The 17,670-nt window shown below is 41.4% G+C and overlaps 1 protein-coding gene across 16 annotated transcripts in view; it reads left to right on the plus strand.

Moving 5' to 3' along the window:
• MICAL2 (microtubule associated monooxygenase, calponin and LIM domain containing 2) overlaps window positions 1-17,670 on the plus strand; it is a 137,021-nt gene that overhangs the window by 9,436 nt on the left and 109,915 nt on the right. For 12 of the 16 annotated variants that reach the window (XM_030039314.1, XR_005934144.1, XM_041129292.1 and 9 more), the window contains 2 exons: window positions 7,580-7,777; window positions 14,914-15,271. In XM_030039314.1, coding sequence (XP_029895174.1) covers window positions 15,008-15,271 — 264 coding nt within the window. In that variant the 5' untranslated portion in view covers window positions 7,580-7,777; window positions 14,914-15,007. Of the gene's footprint in view, window positions 1-1,738; window positions 1,854-7,579; window positions 7,778-14,913; window positions 15,272-17,670 lie in introns of those variants that run through there. The other 4 variants (XM_030039316.2, XM_030039315.1, XM_030039313.1 and 1 more) reach the window with 2 other exon arrangements.

Raw genomic sequence — 17,670 nt, forward strand, 5'->3', positions numbered from 1 at the left:
TCACATGAATAATGTCTGTCAAGTGTATCTGTAGTCACCTTTCTATTTTTAGAAATAGGATCCTGATTTCTAATATTTCTTACGTGATACATTTTAATCTTAAATAGAATATTAACAGTCGTGTCCTGTATGAATAGTTGTTTCATATCTTGTAGTGTGGTGGTTTTTTCTTGTTAAGGCTTCTTAAACTTCATTTGCAATGTTCTGTCTTCTCCCATATTCACAGATTGGTGGGAGGAGGGAGATAAGAAGAAATTACCTTTATTTTCAAATTGATGGTTGAGTATTGACGTACCGGAATACATGCTTAGTCATGTGCTGTGATGCTGCTGAGTTTCGCTTGGCACACCCCAGCAGATGCAGTCCCTCCCCTGTTTTCAGCAGAGCCATCTTCTCTGTGGTGCAACTGTAGATGACTGGATTTGTTTTACAGCAGTGACATGGTGTAATGATAACCTTGCCAATGCTAAGGGGAGGTGGAAACAGCTGAACTTTTTGCTTGTATAGCATGTTTAAAAATTTCACTCCAGGTACTGTCACTTGAAGGTTTTGGTCAGTGTTACTTACAAAACTGTGTGAACTTCTGTAAGAAAGTGTCAAAGTGGCAGTGAGGCTCCGGCCAAGGGTTTTTTTTTCTTCCACCAAAATTGTATTTTCGTTGCTCAGTCAGGTTTTTTGCCTTTACCTGCTTTTTCTCTCCTCTAAGCCTTTATTCAAGATTATGTTCCTGTCACTTTTGATTAAAATTCCAGCAGTAAAATTTTCAGCTTTAAGCTGTGAGATGCGCTGGTGTGCAACCTCATAGGGATCAGAAAAATGCGATGTAGGCAAGGATGTAGAGAAATCCATTTGAGAAGTCCTGTGGTAATTGTGTTGTTAACTGTTGCTAATAATCTGGGGTTTCTGTCTGGGAAATACAAGCATGTTGGATTTTTTGTACTTCTTAACACATGGAGTGTCTGTGCCTGTAAGGTTCCAGCGGTCTGTCAGAGCCTGGATGGACTCTTTCCTCTGTGAAGGTAGCGCCTGCGAGCGCAGTGCACCTCTTCTGCCTGCTCTGGCGTTTTGTAGATCCAGAGAAGTGGAGTCGCATTAGCAGTGGCTGTGCTCAGCGTCCTTGGTTGAGAACCTTGCCCCTGCCTGTCGGGTGTATGCCTTAAGCAGATTTACTAATCTGACCTTTTAACCCGCTGATGACTAATAGACCTCTGCCAGAGCACTATGAGACATGGTTACTCTGGAGGTGCCCTGCCAGTAAAGGTCTGCCATGAGGTAAAAGGAGTTATCATGTTAAGCGCAGCTGCCCCAACTGCAAGAAGATGGGATGTAAGGGGCCTGTGCAAAGCTGTCAGCTTCTCTTTTTAGAAAGGAAGGGTGCTTTCTGCCTGATGTTGCGCTGACCCATTTAGGGTATAGTCTGACCTGAAAATACCGAGGTGAACTGTTCACACGTTGCCATACACTGCCGGCCAAGAAGCCTCGTGTAAGCATGCTCTGCAAAAGTCGATTCATAATTAGTTGATATGCTGGCTATTAGGAATCCAATGAAGTGCTGCCTTCTGCACTTTTTTCTAGTAATCTCCCTTAGACTCAATTTATATGTTCAAAGTGGTGTTTCACGTGCGCATCTTACGGGTAACAACAGGAGAGATTGTAGTGGCCACTCGTGTAACTCAACATCTGTAACTTACGCCTCTTTACAATTTTTTTGGTCTCCTTTTATGCAACCGTATGGCATCTTTTGTTGCAGTGAAAAAAATAAGCTGATAATTGAAGAATCCTGTCATGTCAATCACAGAAAGCTGGGAATAAACTGCTCTGGATGTCGTTGACTTGCTGCTTTAGGGCATCTGGTAAGCAAACACTTCATTACTAAGGCTTTTGAGTTTTTCTCTGTGTGCTTGTGTTGCTCCCCCAGAGGCAGCACACCGGTTGGGTTCGCTGCCAGGACCAGTGGTCAGCAATGGGCAGAGGTGGAAGAGCCCCAGCTATATGTGGTGGGGCAAGGAGGACTTTGGATTGTGGACAGATAAACCGTCGTCTGAAATGCAACAGAAGAATTTTTCATGTAAAGCTCCACATCATTAGTGGCAGCAGGAGCCCTGGGATATGTGCTCACAAGCCGAACCACTGTAATATATCCTTGGATGTGCATGTGTGTGGTTTTAAATGTGGCAGTTTAAGGTAGCAGGTTAATCTGGCTAGAAAGGAGCCCATTCTCCCTAGATGCAGACAGTGGTATGTCTGATGGACCTCCTTTGAAAGGAATTCCCTGAAGCTGATAGCATCAGTGAAGAAGTCCTGCTCAGTCTAGCTTTGATAGAAACATGAGATCTGGCAGCCCTCTCATCCTGCCTAGTTGCACCAGGCACCAGAACCAGCACCAAAGAGACATTGATGTTCAAAGCCTTTGCTATGATAATCTGTGCTACGCATAGGGGAGGTTCTGGAGTATTTGAACTTTATGTATTTCATAGTGATCGGTGCTTGGCAGGCATGAGGGCGGGGATAAACTCTTATGTTGTACCTTAAAGAAATGGACTGATCCTGTGACTGTTGCAGTCACTTCCCGACTCCCTTTCGTAAGGATTTCTGATTTAGAAATGTATTATGGAAATATCTTGACTGGCATACAAGCTTTTTTTCGTGCTGCTGTGCCTTTTTTTCCCCCTTTTTTCCCTTTTGGCTACTGGTTTCAGAGTTTTCTTTTAAGTAGTATCTGGCTGTAGTGTGACTTGGAAAGGAAGCACTGTTCCTTGAAAATTTTGCTTCCAGAGCTGATATAAATAGCCTTTAAACTTGTTCCATACTTCTTCCTCTCCAAATTATTTCATCAGAGGTTTAGTTTGTATGTTGACTCACTTTTTTTTTTTTTCCACGATGGGAGTGAACTCATACTATTCAAATGGTATCCATTTGGACCTGATGTGCCAGGTGTACAAAACATCTGGTGTATGCCTTTTTTTTCTTTTTTTTTCTTCCCTCCGTGCAGTAACTGCATGACACCTGAAACTCAATTGTGATCACATGCTTGTGGGTGCAGCATGTACTGAAGAACCTGTTTTTAACTTCAGTTCAAAACTGAAAGGGGAAATACTGCAATTTTACATGCATCATAATTCAGCTTTTACTTCAGAAAATATCATTGCTTTGCTTTGCTTTATGCAGTGTATCACTTGCTCATTCTCTTTGCTAATCCAAGTAGCAGTTCCAAGCAACTGTTTGGGGGGGAGAAAAAATAAAAATATTCATGTATCTTTAAAAAAACCTAACTCCCAGCTGGAAAGAAAAGCTGAGGAGCAAAAACTGTCCAACAGTACCTCTAAAGTTCTCTTTTCTTTTCTCTTCCCCCCACCCCAATGCTTTATAAAGCTGAAAGGTACTACGCGATCTTTAGGGGTGTTTCTGCCAGTCTGGGTTTTCTTTGCAGCAGAGTAATGAGTGGTGTTGTCTGAGGGTCCTTCAGCTGCTTGTCCCAAACCAGCATCTGTCACTGTGCTGTGACGGAGGCAATGGCAGAATTTGGTCTGGTCCAAACACAGATTTGGTCTGGTCCTCCTCTGTCTGCGCCTGTCCATCACCAGCCACCTCCGTGCTGATGCCTCGGCCAAAAGTCAGGCTCAGCATGACAATGGCAGAGCGAGATGCCAAATGCAGATCACTACAGTCTGTAGCGAAATAGCTAAGAAAGTGCACCACAAGTAAAGGCTAGTTCTGTGCTGGTTTTGTGGGTCTATGAACACTCAAGAGCCCCATGTAGTGAGCTCCAAGGATGTCCTACTTTTGAAAGATGCTGCAACAAAGCCTATGTTTTATGCGTATAGGTCTTGGGGCACTGGTTGTGTTAGCATTTAATTGCAGTGGTAATACAGCCACTGTATGAGGGCATTAGCTAACTCTCTATTCCTGGTAAACTAAAGCTTGATAACTGGAGTGTAGATAAAGATCTGGTTGCACATTTCAGTGAAATAAAAGCCATACTGTTTACCTGTATGCAGAAGAGAGGGAAAAACCTGCACTAATATAAAACTGGAGAGAAGTCCAATATAAGGTCTTGGGCTCAGGAACAAAACTTTTTTTAAAATCATATTTGTAAAGTGGAGAACTTAAGCTATTCACAAAGGAAATATTGTTACATCTAGAAATTTTTCTCTCCATCTTTCTGATGGTCAATTCTCTGTTTTCCTTCTTGATCTCTATAATTTGGGGGATATTAAAATTGTTTGAACTATATACGAAGGAACTGTATAACGAAATACATCTTCATGTCATCAGTTGGTTTGCTTTGTGTGAGCACATTGGATGAATGGAATTTGGGTTTTCTCCTGATCAGGAGTTGAGTAAAAACTTTCAGTGTTCTGACGGTTCCCGTTCCCCAATTCCGGCTCTTCATAGAGCAGGCACAGTGAGGGAGAAGCACGGCGCTCAGGGGAGTCAGGCTTTGCAGGCTCAACCTCGGGGACCACGCAGGGTCCCTGGGCAGCCCATGGCAGCTGGGGTGAGGGCACAGCCACCCCATGCCCTCCCCAGCGCGGCCCTGGGGGGCTGGCAGTGCTGAGGCACGGGCCAGTGGGCATCTACCTGGCTGGCAGAGGCTGGGCTGTGCTAAAGCAAAACCAACTTGACCCAAGATGTTTCTGTAAACCACTTTCCTTCCTAAATTGTTGTTTTCTCTAACAAAGCCAGCTCTAATGAGGACCTTGTGTACCAGGCGCTCTGCAAACCCAGAACCAGTTAATCCTTTCTCTCTCTGAAAATTACAGACTGTTTGAGAGTCGAGGCAGCAAAGCGGCTTTAGCTCTGTCTTCCTGTAGCTCGAGGAAGGGGAAGAAATGTGATGCCTTTAATCCGCTCTGGTACCGCAAACATGATGCTCAAGTGAGCAACATGTAGTCACCACATGGCGTCATTTTAGGATCCCCAAACAGCTGTAGCTGTTACATGTAACCTCATGTTAATATATGGGAATGAAATGGTAACACTGTCTTAAAACTTTCTGGATATGCCTAACATACTGGCAATGTTTTTGCACTTACACACGCTCAACTCTTTAAAAGCATTGTTAAGGTTGACTTTCAGATATGTATGTGTTGATGTTGGCCACAGGCTCCTACAGATGCATTCTTTCACTAAGAAATTTTGAGTCTTGTATACAGTAAAGAGAATGTTAGGACTAGATGATAGTGAGAAAAGGAACTTTTTAGAAAGAATTGACGTTGTTCTTTGCCTTGGCACTTTGGAAGTGCCTGTGTTCCTACGGTGTCTGCCCGCTTACATGCAGGGAAATACAGGTATGTGGAAAAACAAATTTTCCAAATGAAAGAATGACTAATGAAGAGCCTGATGATAATATCTTCTATGTATTTAAGCATAGGTCATTCTGCTGGGTAGGTGATTGGGAGCAAATGGCCAGTGTTGCATGAAGACTTTAATATGAGAAGGTGTATCCACCTCTGAACTTCAATATTGTTGACAGGACTAACACAGAGGCTTTAAACCTCAGGCTTTTGGAACCAGGCTGTGTGATGAACAATTAGTATTAAGAAGTGCTTTTTTGGTGTTTCACATTTTCTAGTAAACTTTTATGTGCTGGAGAAGATGAATCATAATTTAATTCTGACTATATCTCAGCTTGCCTTGTAAAAACAGTGATGCATTTGTCATCTCTCCTATTATTGGTTAATTATGTTCTGCCCTCAGAGGTTTTTTTTTTGTAGGGGCTGCTTCTTAACATTTTATTCCCACTGCTATTTTTTTTTTCTGATGGATTTCCCAAAAATAATGTTTCAAGATGTATTTTGTTGTTTGACTGAGGATTTTTCTGCAGCAGGAATGGATGATGTATTTGTAACTCTCTTGGAATCTGTATTTGGGTTTTTTTATACTTTGTTTTTCTTCATTTTTTGGGGGGGAAGTCAAGGCTGAGAGAGGGTAGAAATTGTCCTGCACATTTTCTTCCAAAAATACTGTTTCTACTTTCAGAAGGGATGTCTTTTCTAGTCTCTTCTGGTAAGTATGGGTCCAGTTTACATGGACAAAAAAGGAAAACAGATATAAAGCAATCCCAGTAGCTTGCTTTCTTTTTTGTCTTCTCATGTAAATGTTCCCTGGAGCAGAGTTTGGTGTTTAACCTAAATTTTCTGGTTTTCTACCACCCTCTGGCTGACTTGTCTGGGTGCGGCTTCACAGTTCTCCACTGTCGTTCAATGGCTGGTTTTCAGTGGTGAATTGACGTTACTCTAATCAAGGAGCCTATCATTCACAACTCAAAACTGCTTTTGGGTTTTTTTGATTCTTTTTCTCTTTAACTTATTTGTGGTTCCCATGGATTTCAGTGTGACTGATAACATTAATACCCCAATAAGCTGCAGGAAGTAATGTGTGCTAGCTTGCATTAAAAAATTACAACAATGGAATGTGTTGATTCGTAAAAGCATGTGTGTATGCATATGAAATATTGCCCAGAATGTTTTATTTCTTTGTTGATTGGCAATGCAATACTGTCTGTGTTTTCAGTGGATTAATCCTGGTTACTGATCTGGAAGTCTGATGTCTACAGATGAGGGCAGCTCTGCCAAATGAATTATCGTGGCCTGGAGCCCTCAGGGTCTTGCAGCCCTTGTGCTGACTTTATTTCCCCTGTTCAGCTCTTGGGTAATTGCTGCAGCCCCAATAACAAGAGGGAAACATACTGGAGACAAGACATATAACCAGAGATCCACACTTGGAAAGGCAATCTGAAACATACTCCAGAGAGCTTTTGGCATGTCTTCTGTGAAAGCTAACATTGGTACTGTTCTTTTTCTTCCCCCAAGACATATCCTGGGCAGTTTTTTTCAGCACAGCCATAATTTCATATTTTTGCTTAAAAAAAAAACCCAAACAAACATTAATTTCCTTTCCCACAGAAATCCTGAGGGGAAACGAAAGACAGTCTGTGTTCGGTATCCACTGTTCTCTGGTGCCTCACCGCAAGGTGCTTTTTGGTGTCTCCAGCTGATGTCTTTGGGCAGTTCTTGGTTTGAGTAGCAGCAGTGCTGGTCACCTTTCTCTGCTCCGTAGCCCCTCTGAGTCAAGAGTGGCCACAGTAAGGGGACAGGCTGTATCTGGGTGGCTCCCAGCTGGAGAGAGCAGGAAGGCACCGAGACCGGTGGCCCCCTTTGCCCCATGCTCCGTGCTGGGGGCTGCCAGCTGCCCAGAAATGTGGTGGCACCTCCTCGGGCACTGCCGGAGGCCTTGACGGTCTCGTGTTGCTGTGTCGGTTCATAGCCTATCTCGCTGCCCCGTCTTTCTGGATTATCCTTATTCTCAAAGTGTCACAAACCCGCGTCATTTCCGTGATTGCAGACTAAGAGAGTCCTCTTTTTCCTGGTTCATGCATTTATTCTTTTTTCATGGTGTATTTACCTCCATCATTTTTATGTCCCCATGCATACAAAGGGAAAGTCGTACTAGAGGAAATGCTGCTGTCAAATGTGGCTCAATTTTGTTGGTATAGCCGTATCTATACCAGGGGTTTTGCTGACATAGATAGCTCTGTCAGCTAATGTGTATACATTTTTTTTCTTGTTCCTCACAGGCACAGTTGTGCCATCTAAGTTCTCCCTGTGACCTGGGGGTGAGGAGTAGAGAGGAGGACACGGGGCTGTGAGAGGGAGCGGGATGTCGAAGCTGCCACTGGCAGCCGGGCAGTGGTGCCAGAGCTCCCTCTCCATCATCCCCTTGTGTCGTCCGCCGGGCCCTGCCGCCTCCCGCCTCCCTGCTGGATGTGATTTTGGTAGTGGTAAATAGGATATTACTTGCTCTCTGAATTAGTCTGGCCCAATGTCCTAACATTCTATTGAAAGTACAAAATCTTGCACTGATCAAAAAACAACCAATCCACTGCTTGTTCTGTGATTAACTTTTATATCTCTGCCGTTCCAGTTTGTGAGCTTGAAATTGTAAGTGTCACTATAGGAAAAGAAAGGCAGGATTTTCAAAGACCTTAAAGTTTGTCCTTTTCATTGTTTTCACTGACAGTATTTTCATAACATCTTGCTAACTTAAATAACAGGTGCCTTTTCTTAAGAGGTACGCTTACTTGCTGGCTGATGTTATCCTTATGGTGTACTTTTTGCTCTTGTGATCCTAACCTAGGAAAACATCAACATAAACTTTCTACTGTTGTTTATGTTGTGTTTCTAATCTACTGCAACAGAGCTGAAAAATGTTCTTTCTTGTAACCAGTCTAAACAAGAGTCAGGTTTTAATATCTTGTTTATGTGTAACATAAACCCCTAGTGACTGTGGCTTAATCATCTACAGTTAGCTTTGAAGATGTAGACTATATGGAAACCTGGGACCTTGTAATAGACCTTTTAGCACCCCTGTTAGAAATAATAGTTTTTAAATACTCACTGTAACCTGCACAGAATAATAATTGGGCTAGAGACATTCTTCCTCAAAACTATTGGACTTAAAAGTTTAGAATTACAATTTCCAGTGGTGTAGGTACAACACCATTACTTAAAAAAAAAAAAAAAAAAAAAAAAAAAATTTCTTTTTTTTACAACTCACGCCTCTGAAATGCGTCAGTATTTCTGATGCATAGTTTAAGTATATGCTGCATTCAGATGCCTGGAAAACTATGTTTTGTCATTCATTTGAAATACTTGTGCTTGTGCTTTGCAAAATGAGCATCCGGGGGTTTTAGTGATGCTCGCAGGACAGGACTTCCTGCACAGGCGGTAGAATGGCGTGAACCCTGCGATTGCCGGTTTTCTGTTCTGTGTTATCTGAAATCTGGGTTGCAAGAGTTGGTGGAATGGCAAAGCTAGTGCAGCGTGCCTTGGGCCCACCCGCGGCTGTGGAAGGGGCAGACGTTTGAGCCTCCATCTCTGGGGTTACGCCTGCGGACCCTTGGGCAGCATCCCGTGTTTTATCCATGCCAACGCTGTACGCTTGCATGAACGGAGACACATGCAAGCTGCTGGCTTATGTGGTTCATCTTATTGTACTTGTCGGTGTCTTAGTGTATTCCCACAGTAAAACCGGAAAGCTCAGACCAGTAACATCAAGAAACAAGCTGGACTATTTTTAAAGCTTCAACTTTAAAATGTGTGGAATGTGACTTAGTCTGTGGGGCAGATAAAATCCTACAGATAGGTCACTTTATTTTATGCTTCCTGTGAACGTAGCTAAAATGTTTACTGTAAAGTGTTAGTGTCCTTGTACATGTGCTTCCAGCTATATTTTATTGTGGGATGATTCCAGATGTAGTAGGTTAAATCGGCACAGCAGCACTTGTTGGAAGGCTTGTGTTTGAAATGTCTCGTATAACTTCGGCAAAACAAGCCGATAGCATGTACGGTAACCTTGTAAGTTCATAGGCACAGAGTGTCTCGGTAGGAACTGTTTTGAATTCCATACTTGGCCCGAAAAGTTATTTTGCAGGAGTTCTGTGGAAGTCAGCTTTTTATAAAAATACAGAAAAGTAATCTGTCTGTTTATAAAGAGAGACTGTTTGTGAGGCTTTGTTCAGAAGCAATTTCTGTTCATTGATGTTTCTGTTAGGATTGTGCATCTTAAGAAATGTGTTTTCTATTTGTCACCAACAGAAAACAAGTATTTTAGGCAAATGTACTTTTGTGGTTTTTAACTAGTTTTATAAGCAAAGCAAGGGAGAGATTCGGTTGTAACCAGAATCACATTTAAATTTTTTTTCTTCCTTTTATGTCAGTTCTGGGAAAACATGCAAAGAAACCAAACCACCAAAAAGCTATGTTTCCTCCAGATAGAAATATTTACATTTAAAATGGTCACCATGAAAACAAAGTGCCTAATGTGAGTAGAAACTAAGTAGAAAAACCTAGAAGGTCCTGTAACACAGCCAGTCTCACTTGAAAATTTCACTTGTTGTAATGGTATTGAGATTTTAGACAGTTAGGTCAGGGAAGAGACAGCAGAAATACTGTAGGTTTTACTCATGATGAGGAAGGGCCAAGGTAAATGATTACTACAGATGCTGCAGAATCCAGTCTTCTGTTTCTGTTGTTTGCCTAAGGTTAGAAACACCAATAAATGTATTGTATCCTGCATGCCAAACTGAAGTCTTAATAAAAGAATTTATTCTCAGTAAACATGGCAGAATTAGGGCCGTATTGAAAATGAAATCAGGATTAGTGGTATTGAAATGCAAGGAATTTAATTCTTTTCCAATCTCCCTAAGGAACATGTTCTCAAACATTAGAAACAGAGCATTAAGGGACTAAGGAAGGACTTAAGTGCTGCAAGTTTGAATTAAAATTAGGGTTGTTCTCTCTCCAGTGGGACAAATAAGCCAAAAAAGTGTTTTAATATTTAGTGTACTACCTCAATACTGCTGACAAGCAATTCACATGGTACCGCTGTCAAAAAATATAAGTTATTTTCATTTAATGACTCCTATATGTCAACTTTATTGCTTGCTTTGTTATGCTGAAAGGCTTCATGTGCAGACGTGAACCAGCTCCATACATCCATTGAACTAGTGATAATTAGTGGAATTAGCCTGACAGTGGAGGCATTTTTTCACTATTCTCAAAATCATCTGCAGTAAGAGAGCTTGTTTCACTGACAGGAAAATCAGCCAAGACTTGGAGGCATTTGCTTTCATATGTATACATCTGTACATGCACCATTGCTTTAATTTCTACTTTCTATCTGTCCCTTTTGCACTGCTTTCCTTTAAGTTGTAATAAGATCTTCACTTTCTCCTTGGGTAGCCATGAGGCATGAACGGCACTTCTCAGCTTTTCTTATCTGACATTCCGGTTTGCTCCCAACTGGAGGCAGAAAGGAGCTTGGACTAACTTATTACAGTAGAAGGGATCATCAAAATGCAACCCGTCTTCTTCCCAGTGTCTGCGCTTTGTGTCTGGGAGCCCTCCAGAGACTCCTGTAACACCACGGGAAGCTGCGTGGAAGGCCAAATTCTTGTACGTGCTTAATACATCATGCACGGGACCTAAAATGACAGTTCTTGTTAGCTGTGAATCTAACCCATGGATGTTTCAGTTCTGACTTAAAAGAACTGTGTGTCCAGACTATTTCCTGCTCCTTAATTCTCTTACGTTCTGTGGCCCCAATTTTTATTGGGCTCTGTACCACTTCAGTAAATTTTCAAAGAAACGTTATTAGATTTTTGGATTGTGCTCCCAGAGGAAGTCCAATGGTCACTTTGAAAAGCATAGTTTGCAGTTTCAGCATCAGTACTCACCTTGATGAGGCTTTTGGATCTATATTTCATCCCTAGAGTAATCTATTTGATGAAGGAAGAAAAAGGGTAAATGATAATACTCTAAGAACTCAAGTATTTCCTCAATTTGGAGTTTTGTTGTTGTTTTTTTTTGTTTGTTGTTTTGTTTTTTTCCCCACTGCAGGTAAGCAGTTTATGCATTGTTTCTTAAGTCTTTGAGACAGTTACAGAACAGGAAACTTTAATTATAGTTAAGAATTACTCCATTCAACTTCTTGTCCTTATTGCATTGTTTCTAGTGAGTTATGTACAATACTGTAGTGAAATATTGGTGACTCCTCAGAAAAAGACGCATGCTTTTCCATGAGCTGCATATACTTAGAGCACCATCTTCTTCTCTGTCATCTGTCAACACAGTGTTCATGCCAAAAAAAAGAGAAAAAAATGGTGTTTCCAGCAAGCCAGAAACCCCAGTAACCAGAGTCTCCTGTCTCATCCTGCCTTTCTGACCACAAAATGTGGCTTTTTTGGAGAACATGACCTCTGACACAGTGAGGAGAAATGCTTTGCTGGTGAGCAAATGTCTCTGCTGAGATGCCACTCCACAGCTTTTGAGTGTGGGCAAGATGGAAGTGTTTTGGAAGTTCATGAGGAGAAGATTTTGTGCCCAGAAAGAATGGCCTCAGTCCTGGCTTTGCGGTGTTGGAGGAGGGAAGTTTTAAGGCTGGGGAAGGTGTCCTGCCTGTCCTTCCCAGCTGCTTTCTCCCCCCGTGGAAAGGCGGAGGAAGCCCAGGCCTGCTGCGTGTTTTTGTGCGTGTGTGCACGTGCGTGCAACACCTACTTCCACTGGTTTGCAATATGCCAAAAATGTTTTCCTCTTCTTCTCTTTGCCTACAGTGGCTCTGGCTGACCATCTCTTCTGTCTTTTCCTCACCGTTATCAGCCCTGGCACATGCTGCTCTTCTTAATTGGTTGGTTCAGATATGGCTCTACTCTTTCAGCTTCTCTCTTCCCCCCCTTTCCTTGCTGGATGGAAACAGCTGAGGCTATAAAAATCTCCTCTCTCTGAGCAGAAAAGATACTAAATTAAAGAGCTTGTGACCAGACTTACTTATGAATTATGCCAGAGTTAACTTTTAAAGATATTTGTGTTATATGAACATGATAACAGTCTTGTGGTGAGCTAATGAAAACAATGGAGAGGAAGTATTGTTTTATAGCTATTAAGCCAGTCAGAGTCTTTGGTAGCACTGAGGCAGTAGCGATGTGAGTTTATAGTAATTAAGAAAACCTAATCTGTCTGCCACTCCCTTAGCTGAACTGTCCAAAGTGGAACATTTCACTGACACTTCCCCACTCCCTGAGAAACTACTCATAATTATTTTGAGAGAAAAGAAAAATACTTTGGTTTTTCTATTATAAAAACTCTCAGGCAGGTATGGAAGTCGGGTAAAGTAAGTGTTTATCCTTGATTTTAATTCTTTTTTCAATGGGCCTTGAATCCTGGGGTGCCTGTCTATCAAGCTGTCTAAGCCGCATTGTAGCATCTTGCACTGTGCTGTGCTATCTTTAGTTGCCCTGTGTTGCCTTCCCCTTGTAACAGCACTCATCTGTACAGCTTAAGCCCAGCCATACATGAGCCTCTCCCCATGGCAGTCCCCTACCTTCTCCCTTCCCCTAGGAACTTCTGGATCTATTGGCCAGTTTTGGGCTAACCCCAAAACTGCTGTGTAGCTCTGTGTTCCCGAAGCCGGGGCTGGTGAGGGTAATGCGGGACCCCCCCTCGCACCCACACCAGGGTAGCAAAGGTGGCTGGGCTCCCTCCTGCCAGCACGCAGTTGTTGGAGGGGTTTGGTCGTTAATCACTGAGGACTTGAACTTGGAAAGGTGCTGGATGTGCTGAACTCCTTTTGAGTCAATGGAAGTTCACTGCACTCAGTTTCTTGAAAAATTATACCTTCTGGAAGTTGGGGCGTATAAAATGCTTGTGCTTTTACCTCACAAAGCCACAAAGCTCTTCAGAAAAGGGCATGGAACATACTACATATGAAGTATTCAGAGGGGAAAACAAAAATTTCCTGACTTATTCTTGGCACCAAATATTTAATCATGACATTTGGTCTAAAAAAATGTACAAACTCTCAACATTGCCAATTTATTTTACCCACAAACCAACAACAGACTGATGATGTGCACACAAAGGTTATTTATTTTGAGCACAGCCAGGGAATATGAGTATTCCAAATGCTTCCTTATATCTCCCCATGGGATCTCTTTAATAAGTTGCATAATATTTTTCTGTATTAAGAGGATTGCAAGATAGACATGGTAGGTCTCTTCTTTACTTAAATACACTGGTTATGTTTTCTCTTTTCTTCTTTGAAGGAAATGCAAGCAGAGAATGAATAGCTTGTGAGCAGTTTTAAATTAAAAAGCATAACTTCAAAGGCCTTTCTAACAATTTATTCTAAAACTATCAGCCAACAGATGGTGTTCCAAGCAAAATAACTAATTATGTGGGAGGATAGGCAAGCATTGATTTAGTTTTTGGTTTCTTGGACTGGCAGATAATTCTTTAATAGCAAGAAAAAGAATATATGACTTAAATCTCTGGACCTGAGTCCAGGTAGACCCTCTTCTGAGGACAAGTTTATACATAACCTGTAACAATTTTCTTGGAAAATGTGAAAGCCACTTGGATATTTTCTGTGCACCTTGGCTGACTCTAAGACGCTCCCCATTAGAGATTGAGAGCAAGGTTAAAGAAGGATAAGGGAGTGCCACAATGAAAGTATTTTAGTTCTTTCAAACTTATGTTAATTTTGAATAGCATTACTTTTACAGAATGTAAAGTTATTTATCTGGAATATCAGGCACAGTTTGACAGTGATCATGTTACTAGGAAAAGCCAATGGGGCTTAGTGGGCCAAACATCATTACTTTATATTATCAGCACATGACAAGGTAAGACTCCAAACACATAACTTTAGCATTTAACATGTGGAGACGTGGAGATAAAATTCCTTTCTATGCACTAGAGCACCAAACCCTTTCTCATTTTGGCAAGAGAGTTAGAAAAAGGGGAGCTCTCTGTGGTTACTTGTTTTCTGTTTCTTCAGTGCTGGTGTAACTTGTAATAATGTTTCTGCCTAGCCTGTTTTGTGCATTTGCTCATGGCAAGTAATTGTGCAAATTCTAAATTGCTCTGGCTAAGCTGCACTTTTGGCCCTAGCTTGTGCAACAGGAGAAAATTCCCTCAAATAGTGTTGACTTTTGACGTCAGGTTTCTAAGAATTCTTAAGACCAAAACATTACCAGAGATGTACTTGCTGTGACATAAATTCTGCTTGGGAAAAGCATCTGGACATTGGGTTTTTCTTCATCTGTTACCTAGCACTTATCACTGAACAAAAATTAAAGAAATCCTCTTGCTCTCAGTGAAGCTGGTTGTTTTTGAAGCAGTAGACTTGAGTTTGTAGGGTTTTTATAAGAGTCTTTGTGAAGTACATGTCATGACAGCACACATACGTTGTGTTTGTTTGTTTGTAACACTTGGATGCCACTACTAACTTTTTGTACCTGGTTGTCCGGTCACCATATGCTGTGCGTTTGTGTTCATATTGGATATGCAGTTTGTGGGTTTAATGTTCTTAGGCAGAACCTGCTTTAACGTGACCTGTGTTTGTCTTTTCTAGGAATAACATGCTTGGAAGTACTTGGTAGTGTTGATAACCTGTACCCCAGCACGAGAGCTCCAGCTTAATCCTATTCAAACACTTCTCTCAGAATATGGGGGAGAACGATGATGAAAAATACAGTCAAGCTGGCCAGATATTTGAAAACTTTGTACAAGCGTCAACGTGCAAAGGTACCATTCAGGCCTTTAATATCCTCACTCGCCAACTTGAATTAGATCCTTTGGACAATAGAAACTTTTACACCAAACTGAAGTCAAGAGTGACCACATGGAAGGCCAAAGCTTTGTGGAACAAGCTTGATAAAAGAGCAAGTCACAAAGAATATAAACGTGGAAAATCTTGTATGAACACTAAGGTAAGTGGAGTTCAGTTTTGGATTTCATAGCTTAGAATCTTTTAAACTTGGTTTTCTGCAGAAGCAAGGTTTCTACCATCACATGCGATGTGTCCATTCATGTAACCCTCCCTTTAATATACTTTTTGAAACCATGGCTGGCATCAACTGATTTAGACAAATTTTCAGGTATTTTTGTTCTGCAAGTTTTGTGGAAACACACAGCATGTAAGAGGGTTCTTAAAAGCACTCAGCTTTACAATCTGCCTCAATCATTCCAAAAAAGTCTTCTGCCCTCTTTAGATATCAGTGTCAATCAGGCATGAGATGTAAACTCATGAGGCAGTAGGCTTCATTAATTCCAGGCTCACAAGAACTACTTGCTTTATTAAACAGGGTTTTGCAAGGTGCAAATCATAGCATATTCAGCAGGCTCCTCAGTTTGCTGCTCGGTGCATGCTGTAAGAGACTAGGGCTGGCCGAATGTGTTTCAACAGCAGGTCCTAAACTGGTCTCTGGAAAGTGCTGCTCGGACGTCTGGGGTTCTGTCTTTGTCACCTAGCATTGGCTCTAGTTATTAAACAGCAAAAGAAAATCCTGCACTGTTTATGGATTTAAATACTTTCCTGTAACTGCTTTTTCACAAGCAGAATGTGGATAATTATGATATGGTAGTTACTGAAGGAGACGGTGTGCTTGGTTGTGGAAAGGGCAGGAAATTATCTTCTTTTCAGCAGAGCATGCAATACCGTATTTTGATAGAGAGAACCACTGAACATTGGTATAAATCTTGTTGACAAAACTGTGCAAAATACTCTAGTTCACGTCACTTGTTTCATCTAGCTATCTAGAATATTTTTAATAGCTTTGTCTCAAAGCAATTCACTTATTTACTGCTGAGTGATGGCTAAAAGTTGCCCCAAGAAGGGTAAGGTTAAGAAGCTACTTGACTGTATAGAGGTAGAACAGAGAGGAAGGGCACACTGGAGGGTAACTAGACACCAAACTGTGGAGGAATTTTTAATTAAAACTATCACTGAAGTGTTATTTTTATGGACTCAGTAGACAAGCAGTGTTGAAAGTCTCTTTCTTCTTGTTTGCATCGTTGCATTGAAACTTCTCAAAAGCACCAAGGAGGACACCATGTTACCTTCAGTACATATAGAGGCCTCTGCTTTTATTTATTCACTTTTAATAAGCTCCCAATGATTATTAACTCTTTCTAAGGTAATAAATGTCCTTACTACAGTTTTTGTTAGAAAATGAAGAGTGCCATTACAGCTATTTGCACTGTTTTCCTGACAGCCTCTGTTTTTCTCCTTTCCTTTTCCCCTTTGTTTCCCTTTTTGACCTGTGCTTCCTTCCTCCCTTTTGTTCTTTTGAAAAGGCCTTGAACATATGTCATTGAGCATCTTTGTGATGAAAACAGACAGGAAAGGGAAGGAATGAAAAAGCGTCTGATGAGTAACAAATTATAGGAGAGATTCCACATGCACCTCACCTACACATACAGCCCCGGGTCCAAATTTCCATGGTTAGTTTGAGGAAGTATTTGCAACACAAAAAAGCAGTTTTAAGACCCATGTGAAATATAAAAATGAAGCCCTTCTCTTTCAAGTGTGACATTACAAAGCCAAGGCCTGGTTCTGCAAAGTTCTTAAGCAAAGTGATTAATTTTTATATGTGGTGAGAAGACTCATGGAAATTGGTTGGTACATAAAATACAGCCTGTGTAACGCTTTACAAGGTTGCCAAGCAGGAGGCTAATCAACACCTGCAGTGTTGAAAGTATGGTATTACTACTCTTAGAGAGTAAAGATCTATTTGGAGTGGCATGGTATAAGTATTTGCAGAAATTAATGGACAAATCTATGATGCACATATGATCAAATTGTAAATGAATATAGAATGTCTGTATGTGAACAGTGTGTGTATAGATATTCTGTGAAATACTTGTAGATGTTCATTATGAACCTGGTCTATGCCCAGACCTGTACTTCACTGTGTCATCACTGATTTAACAAGAGAAACATGAATCTTCAGATTGCTGCAAATGAAAGCACTAACCACAGTCTGTGGGGATATCTACCAAACATTCCTCACACGTGAATCACAGTCTGCTGTGAAAGCCTATCTGTGCAACATGAATGAGAGGAGACGTGTTGCGAGAAGACCGCGGACTCCCAGATCATTGCGGTGGTGTACTCTGACAGCCCCACTTACAGATAAGGAATTCTCAGAAATGCTGGCAGTCCAACCAAAATGCCAGTGCAGAGAGATTAGGCTACAATATACATACCGTGATTTTCCTTCGGTGCAACTAGTGACTGTCTGTCTTGCATGTTATGCCAGCTACCATTTTTAGTAGTGGAGCAGGCAAACAGGAGTTAGCAGGCTGAGTCCTGACAGTGGTGCCCAGC

Source organism: Aquila chrysaetos, chromosome 16 (assembly GCF_900496995.4).
Source record: "Aquila chrysaetos chrysaetos chromosome 16, bAquChr1.4, whole genome shotgun sequence".
NCBI lineage: Eukaryota > Metazoa > Chordata > Aves > Accipitriformes > Accipitridae > Aquila > Aquila chrysaetos.